The 25580-nt window shown below is 35.0% G+C and overlaps 1 protein-coding gene across 1 annotated transcript in view; it reads left to right on the top strand.

Moving 5' to 3' along the window:
• DENND4A (DENN domain containing 4A) overlaps nt 1-25580 on the top strand; it is a 50025-nt gene that overhangs the window by 2994 nt on the left and 21451 nt on the right. Inside the window, exons 2-13 of the mRNA XM_082488655.1 lie at nt 2926-3255; nt 3875-4124; nt 5731-5800; nt 7329-7498; nt 8119-8360; nt 10672-10738; nt 14917-14975; nt 15649-15793; nt 16358-16533; nt 18445-18545; nt 20723-20941; nt 21184-21329. Of these exons, the coding sequence (XP_082344781.1) occupies nt 2948-3255; nt 3875-4124; nt 5731-5800; nt 7329-7498; nt 8119-8360; nt 10672-10738; nt 14917-14975; nt 15649-15793; nt 16358-16533; nt 18445-18545; nt 20723-20941; nt 21184-21329 (1953 nt within the window). The 5' untranslated portion in view covers nt 2926-2947. The remainder of the gene's footprint in view (nt 1-2925; nt 3256-3874; nt 4125-5730; nt 5801-7328; nt 7499-8118; nt 8361-10671; nt 10739-14916; nt 14976-15648; nt 15794-16357; nt 16534-18444; nt 18546-20722; nt 20942-21183; nt 21330-25580) is intronic.

Genomic DNA, 25580 nt, shown 5'->3' with positions numbered 1-25580 from the left:
TTCAGTTTTGTAGTGTTTCTGCTGCTTTGTACGGAGCCTGTGGTTAGGGAGCATTTTTCATATGCAACAGTGCAAGACTTAGCCAGCTCTCAGTCCACCTTCTCTCTTCTGAAGTCTTTTAATGGAAAACTTCTTTTTCACCAGAGTTTATGATGAGATAGCGTTGAGTTTAAATTGCTTGGTTGGTAGCTTTTACTTAGCCAGCCCTTTCTTCCTCAGCAGTTCTGGAGGAATATTTTGGGGTGTGGGTGTATACATATGTGTGTGTGTATATATAACCCCCTCTATCTTCTGAGCAGTCTGACCATAGCTCTTTTCTGATTTATGTTATGAAGTATTCATTTTTTTCTTTCTGCATTTCTTGTATTATTTGAAAATGCATCAACTTCTTAAAAGCAACTGTTTACACTCTGTGTTTTTTTGGTTGGTTGGGTTTTTTTGGTTTTTTTTTTTTTTTTTTTCTTTTTAACCTAAGAGCAAGTGCTTGTCCAGTGTATCACTGCTTTAAAAAAACCTGTTACAACAGCTTAGCCATTGGTTTAGAGTGAGTGCTGGTTGATCAGGAAAGTTTTCATGCCAATTAAAATGTAGTATACCATAGTTAAGTTTTACAGAGAATTGTTAATGTTAGATAATATTTAGAACTTCAGTCATGTTAGCTAAAAGATGTTAGTGTTTGGTCTTATGTTAGTCTTTAAAGATGCTTTATGAAACTTCTTTATCTCTCCATGAGTTTGTTGCTAGCCTGTTCTGGATTTGCTGATGTGAGATGTACAGTGAAATAGGCATACGCAGTTGTTGAATTTGTGTGTCTTGGGATATATCACTCAAGGAGAAGTTTGAGTTTGTAGTTATTGCTCTCATATACTGCTAACTAAATAACATATTCCAGCTGGTTTTGAAATAACTGAATTTAGGTTAAATTAAGCTTAGTTTTGTAACTGCATTCTCTCTTCTCTTAGAAGACAAGCTGAACAGTTATTAACAAACTGTTGCACTGCTATATGTTGATGATTGTTTCCTAGTAATCGTGTTCTAAAGTGTCTCCTATTGCTTATTAACCATATAGAAAGAAATAAAGGTTGTAGAGTTTGGGAGGGTTTCTTGGCGTTTTCTTGAATAATGTGAATAACTTTAAAACTGTTACTCATTTCCTTGTGACTTGAGAAACTAGTCAAGTCAGTTACTCCAGCAAAATACAAACAAGCTACAAAATAAGAGAAGGAAGATAGAATTACCTATCTTGCACGTGTGGATGGGGTTGATACAAATGGTCTGGCACAGGCTGACATTCTTCCTTCTTGAGCAGGGACTGAAAATCTGAGGTCAGCTTGGAACAATTTGATTAAATGCACAGTATCAACTTAGAACATAATTTCCCTAATTACCAGCAAGAGATGTCCAAACTTATTTTGCTTGTTTTAATGAATATTTTTGGTAAAATCCAAGAATTATGATGGTATGAAGTTTGATAAGGCTTAATACTTGCTACCAAGAACAAAAAATAAAGGGAGGTAAACCAACCAGAATAAAGGTGGCATGAAAACTGAAGTCTTGTACCAACCATTCAAACTGTTTTGAATTCTGTTTGTTGAGTTTCTGAATGTTAGCAAGCTCTTGAAACTCCTGTGTTGTAACAAGTTTTATACCCAAACTAAATTGATTCAACAAAAGAGAGTCTTAAATACCTTGTTGGGTTTAAAAAGTTTGGAACTTGATGACAGTAAGCTTTCCGAAGCTAATTTATTGATGTTCCAGCACATATGGGTGACTTAAACATTTTTAGCCCATTTCTCAGTGTTCCACGGAAAGGTGGAAAGTATTTTCTTTATTTGAAAAATCAAGCTATTAAATGAGACCATGGGGTTTAAGTGACTTGCAAAGGTATTAAAGAGTCTTTGACAAAGAGGAAGCCGAATCTCCTGATATGTAGTGCACTGCATTGTTTGCAAGGCCATCTTTTCATCCTACAGATACTACTTTGTCCTGTGCTGAAGCTAATTTACAACATTGGTAGCAAACACTGCAAAAAACCCTATACAGAAAGAATTCAAATGTAAAGATTTTATTTTTTTTATCAGTACATTTCAGGAAGAAAGAATGTAATTTTCCAACACAATTTGGCTGGAACAGCAGGACTGTATTCCTTCTCATCATGAAAAACTTCATGTGGTCTTGAGTGTTTTTGTTTGGCAGTCATCTGTAGTCCATTGAAGTTGATTGATTTTAAATGTTTTGTATAAAAACAGGTATATTGCTGTCTAGCGATGGGTTGCATATCAAGGATCTGAGCCCCAAAACTCTGTAAAACAAAATAGTATCAACTTCTAGCCTGCAAAAATACTCCAAGAAGATCTGGCTTTGGTATCTGATGTAAAATCCCATAGGGTGAGGTGGATGCTATTATTATAGTTGTATCTTTAGAATAATCAAGACAGCCTTTGCATATATGTTTAATATTTAGGAAGCAAATTAATTGCAGAACATGCCTTAGAAGATCCATTGTCATGGTGAACAGAATGCAGTAATAGACTTTATGCAAAATATATGAGAACTACTTTTTGACTCAGCCATGAGTTTTAAGTAGTAAACTGTTTGCAGAGCTTTGCACTATATTTTGCTGTTACTGTTTTTTCAGCTACTCTAGTGATAAGGTAACAAAAAGAGGCCACTTGGGTTTTCTGTTCCAAGATTTTAACAGTTAACTTACAGTTGTGGCTCAGAATTCCAAATTCGAAAGATTGTGATTACAAATGAAAAATGTTACATGATCTGATGATGGAGATCTCTATCTTTTTTTGTATTCTTCTATTGTGTTTCATTTATATTATTGCAAATTTTCTGTTTTTAAAAATAAACATAATTTTGTTTCTGATATCTTATAATTTCCTTGAAAAGTACTGATATATATTTCCTTTTGTCCAGTTATAACGTCTTGTAATGGAAGATGGAAGACAAAGGGGCTCGTGTTGCTGACTACTTTGTTGTCGCAGGATTAACAGATATTTCAAAACCACTAGAGGAAGAAATCCACTTCAATGATGCTTGCCATAAAATCGCTAAACCAAAAGAACCTATTACAGATGTAACAGTAATTAATAAATCTCTGGGGGAGGAAATCCCCCAGGGATATAAATGTATAGAAGTTACTCCCTCGGGACTGTCTGCAGATCTCAATAATGGCAGTCTTGTGGGACCGCAAATATATCTTTGTTATCGCCGAGGAAGGAATAAGCCCCCACTTACTGACCTGGGGTGAGTGTTTTTTTTCTGTTCCAGTACATGATTTTGGCATTTTTATTTGACTAATGTGCAAATAAAGCAGGTTTATGGAAGTATCGTGCTTTTTAGAATGTAGAGCAAAACAGGAAGATATTTGTTGACTTGAGCATACTGTAACCTAGTATGGTAGGAAAAATGCATGCTGAATGGATTTTAGTGACAACTGTAATCCTTTGCATTTGGAGTTTTCAAAGCCACTTATAATTGTCAGTGTATATATTTTGGTTGAGATAAGATGCTTAACGTATTTAATACAGATTGAAAAGAGGTGAGTTGTATGGCATTCTTAGGATCAGGCAATGAATCTTTAATAGAATTGAAAATAACAATATTTTGCAGTAAACCAAACACTTAAAAGCAATTATATGTGAGGGAAAACTAGTATAGTTCAATCGTGAAGCTTTTCTGTTAGAATGCAGATTAATATAATATGACCTGAACTTGTCAGTAAAAATGTTTTGATCAGAAAAGAGACAAGAGCTGCTGTTAAACTAGTGGTATTCAGTTATAATTCTTCGTATAGTATCAGTATTCAAAGTGTTGAAAAAAAATTATGTGCCTTCTGACTTTTGTACATCCCATTTTAACCTAGGGTTTTGTATGATGGGAAAGAAAGAGTAAAGCAAGGTTGTGAAATAATTCAAACTACTCCATATGGTCGGCCTGCTAATATTAGTGGCAGTGCCTCATCACAAAGAGTGTACATCACTTACCGAAGAGCATCCGAAAACATGACACAAAACACGTTGGCTGTTACGGATATATGTATAATCATACCAAGTAAAGGAGAAACCCCTCCACATACATTCTGCAAGGTTGACAAGAATCTTAATAATAGTATGGTAAGATTCAAAATCTGGATTTTGAATGCTTGTTATTCAATGATGTAATGTTTGTGGAGTATTTGACAGTTCTCAGAGTACCTAGTGAAAATTTTGGTAAGCTTCTCTCCAAGATTTGATTTATCTTCAATAGTTGGAGGATTACATTTCTTTGTTCCTGCTTGGAACAGAGTCTTTTTGGAAGTCTTAGAGCAAATAGTCTTTTTAGTGCTGACTGAGAAATGCTGACTTCAGCAGCTTTGGGTTAGTCCTTAGAACGTGTTGTGTCACCGCATGTATAACTGAAGGTTTTACAGATGTGGCTGTTTCTGACACTGATTTTACTGTTGTGATGGGAATACGGTATCTAACAACTGCCTTCTATTCTTTTTTTAAACTCTCCAATCACCTACAGTGCTACTTTATAAGTGTCATTCTCCTGAGTAGTTTCACAAACGTTTTCTCTGAAGAAAGTTGCATGTGAGCAATGTTGGTTGCTGTTGACTGTAAGCCTGTTTAAATGCTTAATATGGTTCCAAAGCTACACCTGCTAAAATACACGGGTGTCTCAGCACTTTGTTTTACAGAACTTTAATATTAAAGTGTCTCCTAGTTGAATCTGCAGCCCTATATGCTGGCTTTCTCAGGGTCCTCAAAAGTCAGCATGCTGATGAGGATGCTGATTGCATATGCAAGTAGTATCATGCAAAAAAGATCATGGAAATTGATCTGTACTTGTTTTTAAGTAAATGCTTGTAGACATTAAGAAATGGATTTTTCAGTTCTACCAGTCCCTGTATTGACTGGGTTATGAGAGTGCTGTCTTATGGAAATTGTTATATCTTTCTCCCATCTATAAAGGCTTTGTGTGCCCTTAAAGGGTGCTGGTCTTTTTTCCATTCTGTGGCTTTCCATGTTTTTAAGTATTTTTGAAGTTCTCAATTTCTGGACATAAGAATAAAAAACATTAACACTACCAGAAAGGAAATTGTTGTTTAGAAGCTGCAAAAACTATGATGTCATGATGCGGTGTTTCACAGACTATGAAATAGCAGATAGAATAAGGAATTGGGCTTAAAGATTAGCGTGATTAAAATAAAAATGCAGGCACAAAAGAAAAATGTTAAGTATTAACTTAAAGTAATCCGCAAATGTAGTTAATAACAGAAACATCGTGCTCTGTGTGTGTATATGTAAAAGTGTGTGTGTATGTATGTGTATCTGTCTATATACACATTTAAGCTGGAAGTTCAACAAAATTGAGAAAGGTTTTAATATTTACCTGGATGACAGTGTTACTCAAAATTCTGTAGTTGTGTTAAACAAATGTTTTGGAGAAGAATTTATAGAGCTCATGCTTCAGTCTGTAAACCAATTTTGTTTTAGAGGTCAGGCTGATGCCTGCCACGGATTGGTTAGCTTTGAGCTAACATAGTACTTTTCTTTCAGTCATCTGTTTGTGGCCTTTATCAGAAACAATAATGTAATAGACCCCAAATTCCTACATCTTAGTGTGTAAATTATGATCCTTTGTAAACAAGGAAGAGGAAACTTTCCTCCACTCTTTTCTGTTATATCCTTTTGTTATACTTCATCATGTAATCAAATAATTTCTTTTGTTTTACAGTGGGGCTCAGCGGTATATTTATGTTATAAAAAGTCTGTGGCAAAAACCAACACCATATCATATAAAGCTGGTATGTAACAGCTATTTAGCTTTTTATCTTCAATTCAGGATGTACAGACTTATTTGCAATGTAATACATTTTTTTATGAAATAATTATTTGACAAAGACACTGTCTTGGCATTATCCAAAAAAGAATCTTTCCCTGAAGAATTCTTTTAAAATAATGTCCTAAAATAAGCCTTGGAATTATGTATCATAACCCGTTTTTATTAAATATTGCTTTTAATTGGAATCTCATTTGTGTATTGGTAGGTTTCTACAAACCTGTGTGTCTCCCACCTCTGTGTTTGTTGCTGATAACTGTCTCTTAAGGGGGTGTGTGTGTTTGTGTATATGCAGAAGACAATATTGCAAAAATTTTGATGCATTTTCATGATTACTTTATTCAAGAAACATTTTGAAGAATATTGCAGACTTCCACACTGCCCTGAACATCAGTGGAGTTGAGGTCTCTAAGTATTTTTGGATTGCATATCATTGTTATTTTGTTGTTTTATTTATAAGACAGCATTAGATTTGCTATGGCTCTGAGTTTTTTTAAACCCTTGATTTTGTTTGAGTGCAAGTCATGAGCATGATTCAGACTTAAGCTTTAATGCACTTATCCCTGTGAGGTGCTGCTCTCTGCAGAAACCAGTAATTTAGGACTAACTAAAAGGTGGAAAATAAATTTGTAAATAAATACAGATTTTAAAAAGGCCACACATCTGGTCGTATTTTACAGAAAATTTTGCTTCTTGGAAGGAAAAAACACCGCCCTTCTTGATTACCAGTTTTTTTGCTTATTAATATTTCACTGTGTATTATAAAAGAATGTGTAGTGATTGTGTTCTCTAATGCAGAGAAATCCTAAATCCCTTCACGCAATATTCATTCTCCATTTGGAGTCCCCTGGGGTGGCAGTGAGCAAGGATAGATTGCTGCAGCTGTATGATGTAATTGAAGACCTATATGTTAAGAGCTTCTGCTTCAGAACTTTGTGTTTTACAGCTATGTTTAAAATTAAGTCTAAACACATTAGTGTGATGGCACGTTAGCTGAATCCTTAGCTGAGGTGGATTGGCATAATTAATTGGTTTGATTCTATTGATATTAAAAAAAATCTAATATCTAGCACATCAGATATTTCAGGAAACGTTTGGTAAGAATTAATTGCTTTCGTAATTGAAAACATCAGTCTTCTCAGTTATTCAGGTTACCATTTTTTTAACTGAATTTTAAATCTTTACTCATAATGTGAACTATTATAATAATAGCTGAGATGCATAAAACCTGCAAACAGAAAAAGATAAATCAATTATGAATAGTTCCTAGAATAGTAAGTAGGACTTCAGTCCAATGTTTTAGTCGGGTGATTTCTCCATAGGCCTTGGAAGCATGCTGCCCCTCTATGGCTATTTGCTATACCTGATTATTTATAACTTTCCTTTACTGATCCTCTGAAGTTAGTATATGCTCATAGATGATATTTCTGGGCATGTGTTTATGGAATGAGCTATTCGTTACATAATTGCCTCTTTACAAATTGCCTTTGTAGGTTTAATATGCAGATATCCCGAAGAAGATTATGAATCATTCCCACTACCAGAATCTGTGCCTCTTTTTTGTCTACCTATGGGTGCAACAATTGAATGCTGGCCATCTAACAGTAAATACCCTCTCCCAGTTTTTTCCACGTTTGTACTAACTGGAGCTTCTGCAGAAAAGGTATTTTGAAATGTTAAAAAAAATCATTATTAATAATTTAAATTAAAAAAAATGGCTGTTTATCTTTTCAGGGTGATGATAATGCGTATTTTCACAGGCAAACTTGAATCTGTTCATTTGGGCTTCATTCAAAGACTACTTTAAAGAGTGATTTGCATTTATTTCACTGCTGGACTGTTGATCATATAAACCTGTGCTCCTTTGCTTTCCAATCATGTTAGCCTTTGAAACTACAGAGCTATAACAATTCTGACTGAATATACATGCGAGTATACTATTTTTATTGCAAGCATGGAAGCAACGTTGCATGTATATACTTGTTCTAAAAAGTAAATTGGATGTCAGAGGAATACTGCTTTGAGTTGCTTAAAGAATTCCTAAAATAGCTTTAATGGCAATTGTAGGAGCAGTTGACTGTAGTTGTTCTCTGTATAATCATTATTTTTCTCTCACTTACATAGTTTCATAAATTACTCCTTTTCATATGACATTAGTGTTTTAAATAAATAATAGTCTGCATTTTCAATAGACTTGATTTTCCTTGCATGTTTGGGGTTTGTTAGATTGCTTTTAAGACTGTGGCAGATTTATCAACTTCAAATCAACGATGTTGTTTGCAGGTATATGGTGCTGCTATTCAGTTTTATGAACTGTATCCTGAAGAGAATCTCACAGAGAAACAAAAATCTCAACTGGGATTAGCAGCTGCTGTCGAGGGAAAGTCAGACACATGCAGAACAGTTCAAACAAATAAATGCATCTGTCTGCTCTCTCACTGGCCTTTCTTTGATGCTTTCAAGAAGTTTCTTACCTTTCTGTATCGTTACTCCATTTCTGGTCCGCATGTCCTACCTATTGAGAAGTAAGTAATTTAAAAAATTCATAACAGTAATTTCACTTGATGAGAGCTCCTTTTTCTTTACTTCTAAGTTTCCGATAATATCCTTTTAACTTTAGTCATCAAACATTACGTATAACGGTTAGACAAGATTAAGCACTTTTCTCCACTGATTAAATGTATCTTTATATACTTCCTCAAAAAGCCTAGATTTTTATTTGTGGTTTAAGTGCCTGCAAAGGTATCTGAAAGCCTTTTTTAATTAGCTTTGTACCCTTTAGCATAGTGATTAGAAGCAAGATTATAAATCCTTTCTTAATATTGCATACATGAAGTTAGGAGAATGAAATATGTAGTTTTGCATTTTTTCAAATGACTATTTGTTGTGCAATGAGAGATAATAAAGCAGATTTAATTTTTTGCACTGGTAATCCTCCTCTATTTGAGATGAATAAACTTAATTTCCTTCTTGCATAAAGGATTTCACATTTTGAAATGCAGAGGAAATTCTTACATCCAAGGAGTGATTGATATCTGTAATTGATATGTGAGACTTTAACACTTCTAGGCTAACATAACTTTTTAATGTGTCAAATTTCAAATATATATATATTTATATATAAAATTTTATTTTATTACACATCAGCCTTTTTTCTGATTAAACTTCAATATTAACTTTTATGAGACTTTGAATTTGTGGATTAAGCATTTTCTGTGATTGTTTATCAGCTTCATTATTGCAGTTTGTATCTACTGAACTTGTTTTAAAATTCTGAAAGTGTAAGCATCCAATAATGAAAAGAGGTTTTTTTTAAGCTGAGAACTACTTTTGTTTTTTTAGTTTTGTGAATGAATAAAATGAGACGTAAATATAATAAATGTTTTATTAATTTTGATTTTACAGATTTATCTGCTTATACAGATTTTTCTGATTTGTAAACTGACTGGTCAATTTACTGTGGATAATTTAAATATAGCTACACTGTCTTACATGAAATTAATATAGTATCTAGCCTGGTTTCTTTAGTTGTTTTAAGGATAGCGAAGGTTGTCTGTGCCATACATGCTTACTTGAACATTTTCAGTCAGCCCTTCTGCAAGTGGCAGGCCTTTCCCTCAAAATTTGCTGTATGTTCTGTATTTCTGCCACTGTCTTCATACAGCGGTAATAGGACAAAACCCCAAATCTGTTGTCAGCCTGATTCCTTTCCTGTTCTCATTTGCCATGTGGCTGCACAGGCATTGATGCTCACACAAGGGAGGTTAGTTGAGGAGTGGCGAGGAGGAGGCACAAGACTGCTTCTCCTGTCAGTAGTTCTGATTAATGCCAGTTCTGTCATTATAGAACTGCAACAAAAAGTTAAGCTTAGCACAAGTACACAAAATTAAAAACATAGAAAAATGGGGGGGTGTTGCATACATGTAATGGCATAATATGCAGCTGTATTGAAATGTATGTATGAAATTTATAGCTTTGCATCAAAACCATATAAATCTTCTATATAAATCAATGCTTATTTGTGGGTTTCTCTGAATTTCTTCAAAATTTGGTTTGTTGTCTGCATTGTGATAATGGTAAGAGTTGCAGAAATCACAGTAAAGTATGTGCTTGTAGCATGCAGTTTATGATGAATTACCTGTTTCTTCCCGAGTTTCTACTGGTTGCATGTAGTTTCTTTTATGTGAAAGTGCGTATTGTGTAGAACTCCCCCAATTTTAGAACTTTTGTAAGTTTAATCAATATATAAAACTGGGAACTTACTCCAATTTTAAAAACATTTTCCTGTATTTGTAGTATATGAGAAAACTTTTAACACTTTTTTTCATCACATCTTACGTAACATTTTGGTTTTGGAAGTGAAGAAAACGGATGTGAGGAAAATGGATGACCGTAATGACTCTCCTTGATACTCAGCTGTGAATATTTTTTTGCAAATAACCAGTGCTATTCTCTGAGGTATAGTGCTATTTCAAGCCAGTCTGAGAAGCATGATTGTAAAATGGTATTGTGATACTCAAACATCAGTATTTCTACTTTACAAAAATTTTTTTTCATTTTAAATAGCTCCTTGTAATTTTGCAGTCTCACAAACCAAGCTTGTAGTCTGAAAGATAATCTGGCCTGCCATTTTGGTTGTCACTAGTAGAAAAATAGATTTTGAAGGTCAGAATATTCCTGTAGGATTTGTGGGCTGTTTTATTTTGCTCTCTGTCTTCTGAATAAGAATGTGCCATTTTATATAAATAATTTCTCTTACTGGCAATAATTTTGTCTTGAGGTGAAGCAGTTTAAGCTTATAATTTCTACTAAATGAGTATTTTTCTCTTCCTTTAGACACATCTCCCATTTCATGCATAAAGTTCCTTTTCCATCCCCTCAGAGGCCAAGAATTCTAGTTCAGGTAAGTGTAAATTTCTTCTTAATAGCTATGTGTTAAGTGAAGACAAACCAGTTGTTGAACAGGATGGTAAATGGAAAAAGTAATTTTTAACGTTCAATTTTTTGTTGTTCAGGATTTTTTTCCTAAATTCATACCCTTAATTTTTACAGATTTCTCACTGTTCTGTTTCCAGTTTAGTTAAGGACTTTAATGAGATATTACAAGATACTGTTCAGTGTGCTTAAAACTTATGTTTTTTTGTCAGAGTGTATGAAAATTAACAAAAAACTACTCAAAGGTCAGCACTGGCTTGATTTTTTTTCAATAACCTTTGAACTGTGTTCTTCTTACTACTGTATGAAGTCTGAGTGTAAAATAAATAAAAAAATTAAAACCGGATGTGAAGTGCATGTTTACAAATTACCTGTTTTCGCAAAGGGCTTTGTGCTGTCCTCTATATAATGGATAGCACTTACTGAAAACTGCAAGAGCCGTGCACATTCAACAGAGCCACACTTCGTCAAATATGACCCTTATTCTGTCCTACCTGCAAGACCTAGCACGTTTTACTGTGTGTGAGTGAAATGGTATAATTGCTAGAATTAAGGTACCTGTTATTTAAATTTCACCCATGCCATTGGTGGTAGGAAAGACTAAATCCCTATCTCAAAGACGTCTTAAGAGAAGTGTTATTAAATCTTCAAATTGTTTTTGTACTCCTAAGAGGCAAAATGGATAGAGACATGTTAAAATTTTATTGCTGAGAAAAGACAGCTCTATTCTGGTTGTACTTATTCTACTAGTCCTGTGGTTTTGAACAAACTGTTATAAAATGATGTTATTCTCTGTTACTACTTGTGTGAAATAAAATATGGAGACCCCTGTGTGGTTTTCAGTCTTAATGTAGTGTCCCATATGCTAGTGGAGACTTTCAGAGTAAACACAATCTTGGATTATGTCTTTATAGAATGTGTTGAATATTAAAGATCCTCCTTAGTGTACTTGGATATTCTAAAGAAGTTACATTTATTACTGTTACTGAAAAGGGGTTGGAGAACAGTTTTACTGAAACTGTATCTGACACTTCTGTCACTTATTATCAATTTAAAGTTCCATTGAAAATCTAGTATTTTTACATCTTGGGGGCATTTATGTTGTATTCACCTTCAATAACATATTTGTGCTAGGGAGCACTAAACACACATTTACAGAGATGTGAGTTTAGAGGAAAAACAGTTAATTTTTTTAGTCTGAATTTTTACTGTCAAAGTATACATGGATGTATATCCTGGAACAAAGTCTGAGGACCTAGTTTTAAGTGATGGGAAGTTATGTCTGTTACACCTTATTTTCAAAATGCCAAATGCATCAAGTTAGTACAACATCAGTAGCTGATGGTACAGATGGAGGACACACTGCTTTTAAAGTAGTCAGTGGTAGTTGAGGTCTACAAATGAGTACTTCCCGCTGCTTTCAGGGACTTTTGAGCTGTGTTTGATACTGCACTGACAATCATCTGTGATTTTATTATCTAAGATGTTTTCCCAAAAATAGCGTGGGAAATGCCTGCATATTTGAAAATTACAAGCTTTTAGGATTCCATTTCATTGAAGGAATAGTAATTTCTCTCTGAAGCTTGTTATTTTAAAATGTGGTAGCTTTTTGCTAAGTAATTAGTATAGCAAATCCCCCTGAATGTGTTACTGTAGAATGTCTTGTAAGTGCCTATATGCTTTCTGAAAATGAGACCTGATATATTTTAGTAACTGCATGTATGCCAGTCTGGAGGTGTAACCTATTCTTAGGTCCTTCTTAGCATCTGTTGCAAGTGAGGGAGAACATGGCGCGTGTATGATTTAAGTTTCAAAGAATTTATAGCCATTAGTAAAATATCCAGGAATGTTTCCAATTGCCAGTTTCCAGCTGCCATTGTTGGTAGGTTGTTACTGATGTGAAATCTGCCAGACTCTGTTCTCCATGTCCTATGTTCCCGTATTACGCAGATGTTCCTCTTCTAATGATGTATTCACAATCTGCAGACTTCAAGAGCACATTGAGTAATACATTCCTCCCTCTGAAGAATGGGGGCAGTAAGTGCCCCTTCTGCCTAAGGGAGACATGCACTTTGAGTAAATGCTTGATTATGTTTATCTGCTTTTGCTGAAACACAAAAGTTGTAGGACATTAGGCAGATGCTCCCTTTCTGAAGGTAGTTTGTGAAGGTTACCTCAGGCTGAAAAAATGAGGTCTTTGAATTCTTTCACTGAATAAGCTAATGGTGGTTGTCACAAGGTGACTTACTTAAAGACAAATCTAGTATGTAGAGTGGTGTGGCCATCCTCATTTGTCATTGAAGCTAAATGTAGCATCAGCCTTCAAAAGCTCTGTTATGTGAAATACGTGAGGAGGCAGTACTGTGTAGACTCTTGTTAACGTCCTACGGTTTGTGTGTCTATCCAGGCACAGTGTTAGGTGACTTAGTGCTTCAGCATTTCTATTACTAATTCAGCTGATCTTCTGACTTCTATTATCTGGTCATCTGCAGCAGCGTCTAAGGTGAAACCTACTCAAAAATAGAATGTTACTGCAAGTTGTCTGGACTTGTGGCTGTCATGGTTTGGGCTGGACTGGCCACTGAGGTGAAATGATAGATGCTCTCCCCTGCCTCTTTCTCCAAGGAGAGGGGGTAGAGAGAGAAAGACTTGTGAGTTTAGAAGGAACTAAACTATTTAATGAAATATTAATTATAAAATAATAAAAAGGAAATAATTAAATATATACAAAACCAGAACAAGCCCCCAGGATGACAGTCATGTCACTGGCAGGCACTGGGAAGGTCGCAGACTGGGCTCAGTGACAGACGGGAACTGGTTCTGGTTCTGGATCTGGATTCAGGAATGCAGGGATCAGGATCAAAGGCAGACAGACTCCTCGGATGCTGGCGGTTGAAGAAAGAGGGCTGGGTCTTTGATCCCTCAGCTTTCATACTGAGTATGAGGCAGATAGGATGGAATATCCCATTGGGCAGTTTTGGGTCACCTGTCCTTTCCGCTCCTCCCTGCAAGTGCGACCCCTCTACGCTTTATTGCTTCCAACCCTCCAATGGGGCAAATAACAAAGTTGGCTGGTCTTGGGTGTTACAGCAATAAGTGTTATAGCAATAAGCAATCCTCTCTGCATACCGTTCCTTGGCATCAATGACACCTAATCAGGTTTTATCGCTCTGAGAGTGAACAGTTTCTGCACAATATGCTGTTAATTTCAGAAAGTTTCAGGGAGTTCAGTTAGAAGAGACTTAGCTGCAAAGTAAAATTACTGACTAGAGAATTGGTTCTGTTTTACTTCAAACCAGGACAATAGCTTAATTGTGAAATTTATTGTGAGTTAGTGAATTACTACTGCTACTTGTATGTGTGCTCTTATACAATAGATAGAAAATGCGTGACCACTTAGCAGGGAGGATTAAGCTAACTGGTATCTTGTTACCTTGAATTTACTATGGCTGAAAATGTCAGTTGAGCTTTGATAAATTGATTGTGCATCTGTGTTCTTGTACTCATTTGCATCCTTCTATTTATGCTGAATATATGAATTATTTCTGTTGATGTCATATCACTGTAAGAAAGAAACTTGAATTAGTAAGATCTTTGTCTTGGATCTTCAACTAATGCAAATTTTAATGATTCTATCAAAGCTGAGCTGAGCCGTTTCTAACAGCTAAGAGTCTAATTCTCACGTCTTCCAAAGAAAATATTACTTTACATTATGATCTGCCATCTCTCCCCTTCGTGCATTTTCCATCTCTTTCTCCCTAAATCCAAAGAGTCCCACCCTGGAATGTATGAACTTTGTATGAACTATGGTTCCTCACTTCCCTTAAAATACAGAGGGCTTCATTTTTCAGCAGTCAATATATTCAATTTTTTTGCAGTATTAGCTAGTTTAAATTCCTCTTTATGAATATGCAATGTACTCAGTCCTGCCTAAGAAAGGAACGGTGTGCTTTGCCTGGTTTTTACTAAAATATTCTGGTGCATAGCATTGCACACCACTTAGTACAGTGCTATACAACTGGGCTATAGAAGGTTCAGCTTAGTTTAAATTTTATTTTTAGGTGTTCTTTGTTATAGTTGTGTAATTTCTAATAAATATTTCCAAAGTTCAGAATAAAAAGAATGTATTTTAAAATCTTTTTCCAGCTATCTCCACATGATAACCTGATTCTTAGCCAACCTGTGTCATCGCCCCTTCCACTGAGGCAAGTGGCAGTATCTTCTGTTTAATTGTGAAATATATCCTGATTTACATTGCAGAAAAGATTTGGTACTTTGAGTTATAATTGTGCAAATTAACTTAACTAGACTGGTGCCTTTTGTAGCTAGTGCATCAGAAGTTTATTTATGTGACTTGGACCTGCACCCTGACAAGGATACATACTTAACGAACAGTATCTGTGTTTTTTCAAATAATTTTAGTGGTTCTTGAGGCAGAATATAGAGAGTTAGTTCCCCTTTCTAGGGGCTGGTACATGGGCTGCCAACATAGTGCAACGTTTTGTATTGCAAGGTAATTGAAGGAGTTCTGTGCCCGTCTGAACTTCTGTGTCTCTGTGCAGGAGAATGATTAAAGAGACACATTTTGTTTCCCTGTAAATTGCTTCTCAAAAAGAAAAATCATCAAGCATGTGTCCTGAAAATAGTCTAGACTGATTGAAGAGTCTCAAGAAACCATGGTTACTGTTGAGAAGTAACCTTTCTTCACTGAACAATGAAGTGTACCAAGTAGTCTGCCTTGCAGTTGTCTTTAAAAGAAAGATTTGCAAATTTAAGTTTAGAAAACCCTACTCTGATGCCTTGTTTTCTATTTTGTTACTGAACGTTTCTTTTTTATGGTACCTTGTAACTCACCAGTGTGTTTGTATTCTGTAACAGTGGGGGCAAGTTTTCTACACTGCTTCAGAATTTAGGACCTGAAAATGCAGTAACTCTACTTGTATTTGCTGTGACGGAACATAAAATTCTCATCCATTCATTGCGACCTTCTGTCCTTACTAGTGTGACAGAGGCATTAGTCTCTGTAAGTAACGGTCTTTTAATCATACACCTGTAAGTGCAAAAAAGAATGTTTTTTGGGTAAAATCTAAAATTAGGAGTACTGTTAGGCTTAAAAGTTACTTAAATGTAGGAAGAAAAATACGGATCGTTAGAGAGAATATCCCACAAAGAAGAGAAAGAGTAACTGCTTTTGGTTCTTTGTATGTAAATATTGTAAATAAGCATGTTGTTTGGTCATCTCAATGCACTGAATATGTGTTCCTCATTTTCCCAAGTAGCACTGTATTCTCTCTTGCAGAGTAATTTTAAGTGCATGTTATTTTCCTCCGTGTCTTCACTAAGCATTGTCTTGTTACCTCTACTATATAGTTGATTATACTGAAGAGCTTTTTCCCTACAAATTAACAGATTGAATTTTAGCAAAATGAGTGCATTTTTTATTTAATAATCTGCATCTAGATTTGCAGTAATAATCTGCTATGTTAAACAATTTTGAAGTGCAGTTAGTGAAGTGTGGTTTATACTTTCATAGACTATATTATTGTACATGTTTAACCTATGTTTTTGTCTCTGCATATATTCAAAGATGATATTTCCTTTCCACTGGCCTTGCCCATATATTCCTCTCTGTCCCTTGGCGCTGGCAGATGTGTTAAGTGCACCATGTCCATTCATAGTGGGAATTGATTCAAGATACTTTGATCTCTATGACCCTCCACCAGATGTTAGCTGTGTTGACCTAGATACCAATACAATTTCTCAGTAAGTATTTATTAACAATTTTTCTTCTGTGTTAATTTTTGGGGTTTGCTTTCTGTTTCCAAAGACAAAAACTAGCTTTTTGGCAACATTTTGGGGAGTTTTCTTTGTTTTAAACCTCTGAACTTTCTAATGTATTATCCTTCTTGAAATGAGGATGCTAGGAATGATATCTTCTGTTCAACACGGCAGAGTGCAGGTACAATCCTTATGGAACATTAGTACCTTTTATTCCGTTACATTAAAAATCTTTGTGCACATGTTGGCACGTTTCCTGGATTAACCATACTGTGTCTCATGTCATTGTTCCTGGAGGAGAATAGTAATTTTCAGTTTTTATGATCAGCTTTTTTAGTGTTGAAGAAATTCTAGTATCTTCATGTGGGCATCTGGTTGACAATTATAACAATTAAATCATGCTGCTTATCAATATGAAGTATAGGAACTTCATGTTGAGAATGAGAGATGTGAACTTTCATGGGTGAGAGAATCTAATTAAGACTTAAAATCATGCCACTGTTAATGAACTGAAATAAGAGTATTCTAATATTTCTTGTTCATAACTGTGTAGAGTACTACATTTTCCTGTAATACTAATTATCTAATACCTAAAATACTAGTAAGGGATAGCAGTGCACTGTTAAAACCATTGGAAAACGGTCCATATTGTTATGAGATTCAAAACAAAGAACTATTTATTTCCTTGTGACGATGTTACAAAACCAGAAGAGGATAAGGCCTCTAATTCAAGATTCAAAAACATACAAAATTAGTTAAACATGTATTTCAGAATTAAACTTCTATTTCAGTATAATTTTTAATATACTCAGTGTATACTTAGTGAAACTTTTAAAGGTCTTCAGTCACTGTTCTTATGTATCATCCTCCGGTTGGTAGCAGTCTTTCAGCATTACTATGCCTAACTAAAAAGTTTTTTCTTTCTAAATTTTCTTATTTGTGAGTTTATTTTTGCTTCAGTAGTTGTGTGTGGATTTTAGAGAAGGTTGCATATATTAAGTATTTGTAAATAGAAATTTTTAAGGATTTTATGCTGACACCAAGTTTATATAGCAATTTTGCCCTGAAGTTTTTAGCAACCAATTCAAACTAGACTGCGATAACTTCAGTTTTGCTTTTTACTTTTTGGTTGAGGAACATATTTGTGCATTTCTTCTGGTATTTGTCTAATTAGCTACATAATCATTAATGGAATAATGAATGAATAATATAATTAAATAATTTATTTCCAGTTATTTCTGTTTTCATTCTACTTTTCTCTGATTTTCTAGGCATTTTTCTTAGAACAGATTAATTCCGTTTCATTGCACGGAAAAAAGTGTGAAACAAATGCTTGCAATTTTTGCAACTTTGTGACCGATATGGTCTTGAGGCTTGCTGGTGCCCTCTGTTGACAAAGAACACTTATTTTTTTTCATTATCATAACGATATGGTTAAGTCCAAGTCTATATGTACTAAACACAAAGCAGTTGTCATATCAAATTGATTTCATGTTACTATGAGCATTCTAGTCATTATCTCCATCCTAGTTTAAATAATTACTGCTCAGAACATAGCATGTGTAGTGGTTGCTTGTGCAATGGAAGGTGCTTAATATGAGTAACCCATCTTTCATGTGTTCTAAGTGGATTGATTTCAGCTCTAAAGAGGGTGGCTGCATAATCATCATCCTGAAATAGAGAGCATTGGTCGGATGGCTGTGATCAAGTCTCCATATAGTAAATCAAATTTGACTTGGTTGGTTTTCAATCCTGCTTAGTCCTGTTTTAATGGAGTAAATTGTATATGTTCTCCTATTTCTCTGGTGGAGTACAAAAATCCTCCAAATATAGTGCTAGATACACACATATTCCAGTGTATACTCATACTTCTTTTTTTTTTTTTTTTCCTTCCAGATCTGGAGATAAGAAAGTTATTGCATGGAAGATCTTACCAAAGAAACCTTGTAAAAATCTGATGAACACCTTAAGTAATTTGTATCATCAGCTGGCAGAATGTGAGTGGGAAATTACATAGTAAGATTTACATTGGATGTAGTGTGCCACATTAACAGATAAATATACCTAATTAAATATGTTCTTAAGTCACCCATTACACTAAGCATAATGTTTTTGTACAGAACAGTACATTAAGTCAACAGTACATCTGTACATTAAGTCCAGAGATTAGAACACGTTGGGGCTTTTGGGGTAGAGGAGACTTCCATATATATTAGGTGGTGCTCAGTCGATATCCCTTTGTATTGATGTTATCCTTGTACCAAAAAAAAAATGTAGAGCTTTTATGAGAAGGGAATAGTAAAGCAAAGAGGAGACCAGGACCTAATAAAGACCTTTGTTTTGTCCTCAAAGCCTGCTCAAGTCTGCTGATGTCTTGACAATTGAGAGAACTTTGACGCTCAATCTGATAGTACTTTACCTAAAACTTTAAGATGGAAATGACAAATGCTTTATAAACATTGCATTTTCAAATGTATAGCAAAATTACTGGACATTTCTAAGAAAAAATTGGTTGTTGATAGAGTCCTCAAATATTGCAGAAAGGTATATTGAACCTTGATATAAGAAAGCGGAAGAATGGATAGGGATGATGATAGTGAAATTCTTTAAAACAAAACATTTGGAAATACAGATGTAGTCAAGGGCCAGCTGCTGTGCTTGGGTGTTATAGCTAATAGGCTTTATGAAGTGGGAAGTCCCTCAGTACTCTGACATTACCTGTCTGCTTAGAAGATGATTTCCATAGGCACGGGAGGGAGCGTTAAGGAGTAATGATGCAATTGTAAAATCAAGTTTCTGTGGCAGAGACAGCAAGTGCTTAAGACTTAAATCAGAGCGTGAAAAGGATGGGGTTGATCACCACTACATGTTTGAGAAATACATACATGGAAAGCACATTGCCTGAGGTCTTTGTAATTGTTACCTGGATATAGGGCACTTGTTTTAAAGACTGTCTATACCTTCTTGGCTCTTGAAGTCACTAGAATTTAATCATGTCCTAATTAGAATGTACAGAAACAGAATTTTATTGGTGTCTGCTGCACAAAAAAAATGTGTATTGTTGATAGGTGATAAAAATTGTCTGTTGCTTCAAAACTTTGGTATATTTTACCTGAGGATTTCTTTAGAAAAATTTTTAAACCTCTGTAATTTAAACCTCTTAATGGCTTTAAACTAGAAGAGGGCAGGTTCAAATTGAACATTAGGAAGAAGTTTTTCACTTTGAGGGTGGTAAGGCACTGGAACAGGTTGCCCAGAGAGGTTGTTGAGGCCCCTTCCCTGGAGGCGTTCAAGGCCAGGCTGCTGGACGTGGCCTTGGGCAACCTGGGCTGGTGGGAGGTGTCCCTGTCTATGGCAGGGGGGTTGGATGATCTTCAAGGTCCTTTCCAACCTAAATCATTCTATGATGATTCTATGATAATCTTTAAGCAATGTAGTCTGTAATAAGAATCTAGCACGATATCCATATAAGGTTGGCTATAATTATGTTATCTGGAAAGACAGTAGTGAAACTATCCTTTCAATTTTTTGAGACATTATTAGAATGTCACCATACCTTGTGTGTGTAGCAGTCAAGTCTTAGCTAGTGTTCTGATGGCTTTAAAACATTGATACAACTATCTACTTTAAGAATAGGGATTTTGCTAGATCTTTTTTAAAAAAAATCCTGCTTTCTCTCTGTGTCAGTGTTTTGTATTGTGTTGTGTTTTGATGGCTCCACTTTGCATCTGAGTGGTATTTTTCTGTGTATATAGGTACTTATTAATATGCATACTCCACTTTGGGGGAACACTTTGAAAGGCACTGTAAAAAAAAAAAAAAAAAAAGTAATACATACATCCCATGTATGTGTTTGTCCACATGTTTGTAAAAAAAAAACTTTCTTTGAGGTTCTTTTTTTAAGTTCTGCCCATGCTGGTTCTCTCTGTTGCTGTAGTGACTAATATGTTGAAAAGGTACATGTATCTTGCTTTTGGTATTATCCAGAGATATGCGAGTTGTATAAGGTCAAGCTAAATCCATTGTCGCATGTCATGATTGAATTTAGTCGCATTTATTTTAATCTGTTCCAAACTTAATGTAGATCAGTAATCAGTGAATCTAGTAGTATAAAGATACAAATATTGGGGGGAAAAAAATATGTGATATGTTATAATGTTGTCTTTGTTCACAGTGCAACAGAGACCAAGAGAAGATGCATTAATGGAATTAGCAATGAATGACTACGATTTTAATTCTGGGAAGAAATTGCATCTGTTAGATTTGGAGATCCAGGAAGCATTCCTGTGTTTCATGGCCTCAATACTAAAAGGTTACAGGTCTTATCTCAGGCCAATAACAGAGGCACCCTCTGAAACAGCCACAGATGCAAGTTCTCTCTTTGAACTACAAGGTGAAAAGTCATGAATTTGTTTTATGTATATTAATTTATTATTTTAGTTTCTGTTATTTAAAGAGTAAAAACTTTTGCAGTGTTAGTGTTGTGAATGATGGTAGAAATGCAAGTGCAGAAGAAATTGCATAGTAGTGGCAAAGATTACAGAAAGGTTGTTGCTTGTTAGTAGAATGTATGCTGACTTTTGGTGAGAGCTTTTTTCTTAGGCCTTCTTACATGCTTCTGATTTCACTTTATAGGTTTCCTCAAAAGTCGAGATCGTTCACATCAGAAGTTCTACACACTGATGACCAAAACTCAAATGTTTATTCGCTTCATTGAAGAGTGTTCTTTTGTCAGTGATAAGGATGCAAGCCTTGCATTTTTTGATGACTGCGTAGATAAAGTAAGGATGTCTTCGTATGCATATAGTTTTTTAACTTCTGCTGTTTCTTACATTATCTGACGTAGTACAAGCAGAATATACTTGAAGTGCAAGTTTATTTCTGTTTTTTCTTTTACTTTTTTTCTGGCCACTGGAGTCTTCCATTTTCCTTTTTTGTTTGGCTTTATTTCTTTTTCTTCAAATTCTTGAAAGTGTAAACATAATATTGTAAGAACAAAGTAGAAGTGCTAATTTTCACATGTGTGTAAGCTTCCAAAACATTGGCCCATGGTAAGAAGTATAATATTCTGACTGAAGTAGCAAATTTGAGCTTCTTTATCAGAGAATTATATTCCTTAGATAATACTACAATAATTTTTATAGATTGTGTAATATTTCGTAGAAATGGGGTTGATGAGCAGCATGCTAAAAGATATAAGGCAGTCTCACTGTTTTTTAATCATTATAAACGGAAGATTCCTTGATGTGTTTCTAGACTATGTGCTGGCCAGTTCTTTCTAGTAGTAATTCTCTAGTTACTCTTAGAGTTATTAGGCTTGTATAAAAAGGAAATAATTAAAGCGAATCTTTATCGGTTCTCCTTTCATTCATACTGCTGTTGCTTGCTTCCCCCAATTCAAAATGGGCTTGCTGATGTAAATATTTTAAATACAGTGCTTGCATTGATACTCTTCTCTTGGATAAGAATATTTTCTAAAGACCTCATTATGAAATATTGATGGATACGAACTGTGTGGGTTTCTTAAAGTAATCAACATTTATTATGGTGTGTCACATATAAGCTTTGCATAAATTGACATGTTTTGTGGGATCTGTTACTCTACCGTTGTGTTAGTGTTGCAGTAAAGGAATGCCTTGCTATCTGTTGCTACGCTGTTCTCACTTGTAATGAGAAGGAAAGGCAATTGTTAATGATTATGTGACAAGAAGTGTAAGTGCAACACAATCACAATTGTTTTTTTCCTTGAAATAAGCTTAGAACTTCTGCGGGACTGGCACTCACAGAATGTTGGATTTCCCAGTTCAAAATGGATTTTTTTTTTTCAGTCTTCTGTGGAAGTATCACTCAGACATTTAAAAATCCTAAGATGTTTATAAGAAAGGTCCGCATTAGTATAGTTCTGAACACTGCAAAGAACTAATTTTCTAAAAAGTATAGGTATATTAGCTTTTCAAAATTCATTTCTAAAGAGTGTCTACAAAAGAGTTTTGAAGCTGCTTGAAAATTTTTTTGCATTAGGTTTTGTTTTCAGAAGAACTGAACCGAACCCTGCAGTATTATATCCCTGTTTGCATCTATTGTAACATGAAAGAAATTTTAATGAATACTGTAAGAAATTCCACACCTACTTGTCATCTTACTGGCTACCTGTAAGACTCTATTCTGGGACACTGATGTTTAAGTAATGCATGTTGTCTACGATTTCTTGTAAAGTAGGTCACCTGCTGTTTGCTCCACAGGAATTAATACTGAAGACTATGAAAACTGATATTTACAGTTCCTATTTATGGCTATTTCTGCTATGAAAGTGCAGAAGAGCTAAAAGGAGTTGTTTTGAAATCAAATCTGAAAGCAGTTAAGTTTGAGAGGAATATAAAAGCATGGTCTAATGGTATTCAGTGGTCTTTATATATTTTGCTAGTCTCAATATTTTATTAGGAGTAGTTCTCAGAAGTGTGCTTCACAGTTCTACAGCAAGAGTTGTAGGCATTTGTGGGTCGTAAATTGATTTAATTACAAACAGTTCAGTAATATTCACTCAATTATCCTATAGTTCAGTTAAAAAGCCTTCAACATGTAGCACTTGCTTCGCTGTATGCCAGTTAGTGTTTAAAAATGGGGCAGGAATATACCCCACTGAATAAACACTATTGAGCAGTACTTAGTTTCCATTATGTTGCAAGTTAGTTCTCTGACTAATGTTAAATAGGACTTTTATTCAGAATGTGATGACTATGTAAGTGTCAAATTCCATCTGTTACATTTCATTTTATAGAATGGTTTATGAGGGCACTGAAGTTGATGCCCTAGCTAAAGTTATCTTGCCTGGGAATTCAAACAGTTCTTCTGAAAAAATAATACTTTGGTTGGTGATGCCACATTGAGACTGCACATAATCTGTGGAGCTGTTGGAGCTTTCACCTTTTCTAAAAGGTTAAGTAGCCACTTGTACAGCTGAAGCAGAGACTCATCTGTTCTAATGCCAGTTATTTTGCTAGTTGGTGCCGTGGGCAGCTTCTTTCCACTATAAAAAAATATTCATGACAGTGCCATGAGAATAAATTTACAGAAAGTACTTGTATTTCTCCAGCTTCTATTTCTGTCAGTGAGGATTTTATGCAGTTTTATTAATGGAACAACTACTTCTATACCAGTGATAATTGTGGGGAAAATGAGGCGCTGGAATTACTGTGTTTAGGATTTGCCATGGCTTTAGAATTGCTTGTGAAACTAGGTTTTCATTGACATGAGGGAGTGGGTTCTCATGTAGGATTTCTTTGAACAATGATATATTTGCCTCATCTTTTCTTTCCTGCTTCTGTTTCTTGATTTCTTGTATTTCTGACACTGTGCTTAACAGTAATATGTAAAGTCAAAACTATTGAAGAATACCAAGTACCGCTATATGAACTGGACCTTTAGACGCTTTAGATGCTCTGCTTTGACCAGATATCAAATTTGAATGATTCCAATAAAGTGAATACTTATTTAAATATTAATATCTTTCACTAGGTTAACCAGTACCTGAAAGGGTATGCATGAGAGTGATATCATGCATACGAAAGATGATACAATACTCGCTTATGGGTAGTTATAGGCCACTGTGTTGAGACCAATTTTATGTACTGTGACATTAGCTATCTATAAAATAAAATCTAAGCCCTGCCTCAAATAATTTATAAGAATAGTTTAAGCTGAAGAGTAGTCTCTTCTACATGTTATTTCATCTTCGACAGTGGCAGCAGAGACTATAATTGATTACCCGTTTTGTCTACAGAAAGATATGGTGTAATTGTCTCACAAGTTTTCATTTTTCCAGGAATTCAGAAATTGTCTCAATTCAATATATATTTAAGCCCCTGGCTTTATTGTATTTCACTGGTGAAACTTGTAACTGTGGAGTTCTTACATCTTTAAAAGTATTTAAATTGCCAAGTAAGGTTTCGTTTATTTCTACTTTTCAGGAGCCATATGTTCTTGCTACTTGGCTGCTTCAGTTTGCTAATACTTTCCATCTGTCTCATGCAGTAAAATGTGTAATTAAGAACACATCTGTATGTTTATCAAATTTTAAATATTCAAGAATTTACTGAAAGTACTCGATACAGTTCCACCTCACTGGAGGGAGAGAACTGTGGAATGTGCTTCTTTTTGTACATTAATTCTCTGTTGCTAAACTCTTAAGGCATGAAGAACATGCATCCTTGGGTTCCACAGGTTGCTTATTCATTTCTTTGAAATAATGTACCATTTGGCTATAATTTGCTTGCCATTTAAATTACCTAATGGCTATAAATGTAAACTGTGGCAGTATTTGAACACTGGGGCTATCAATATGTGAATAAAAAGCATGTTCTGTGCGCTACGAAGTAAACAGGTTTTGATATTGCCAGCTCTTTGAGATGGGGATACATCTCATCCCACAAGCAGAAGCAGTGCTTATGAGGTGTTGGAGGAGACACAATTGGTGACAAAAGATCAGAGCCAAAGCAGTACAAATACCAGTACAAATATCAAGTTGAACGCTCTTGGGTAGAATGTAATATGTGTTATGTTTGCTCTGTTCCTAGTGGTTTCTGCAATGCGAACAGTAGCAGTAGGAAGCTTGTAGTATTGTTAAAGGCTTGTCTATTCTTTTTTTCATAGGGAAACAGTTCATAGTTTCCCAAAATCTTTTTTAGGGTGGCTGAGTTTTGCTTGTTTTTTTTATTTTTGTCTCAAGCAATGGAATGAAATTCTTTCAGTAGAATTGTTGGATGGTTGTCTCCCACTTGATCTTACAGTTTGATGCTTTTCAACTTGCCTGGAGCATTGGAGTATGTCTCTGCTGTTGTCTTTAAAGCAGGGGCATTAATTTGGGAAGGGCAAATTTCTCTTGCTCTTTGCAACAGCCAGGCTAGGAAAGCAAAGATTTATGGTAAAATTGCCAGTTACAAAGCTGTAAACAAAAAAAGTGCAGCTGTAATTTGTGCTTAATGATAGTATTATTACAGATTGCCTTTGTTATCACGGAATCACAGAGTTTTTAG

The sequence above is a fragment of the Vanellus vanellus genome (genome assembly GCF_965231255.1).
Source record: "Vanellus vanellus genome assembly, chromosome: 11".
NCBI lineage: Eukaryota > Metazoa > Chordata > Aves > Charadriiformes > Charadriidae > Vanellus > Vanellus vanellus.
This window is presented reverse-complemented; position numbering and strand designations above follow the sequence as displayed.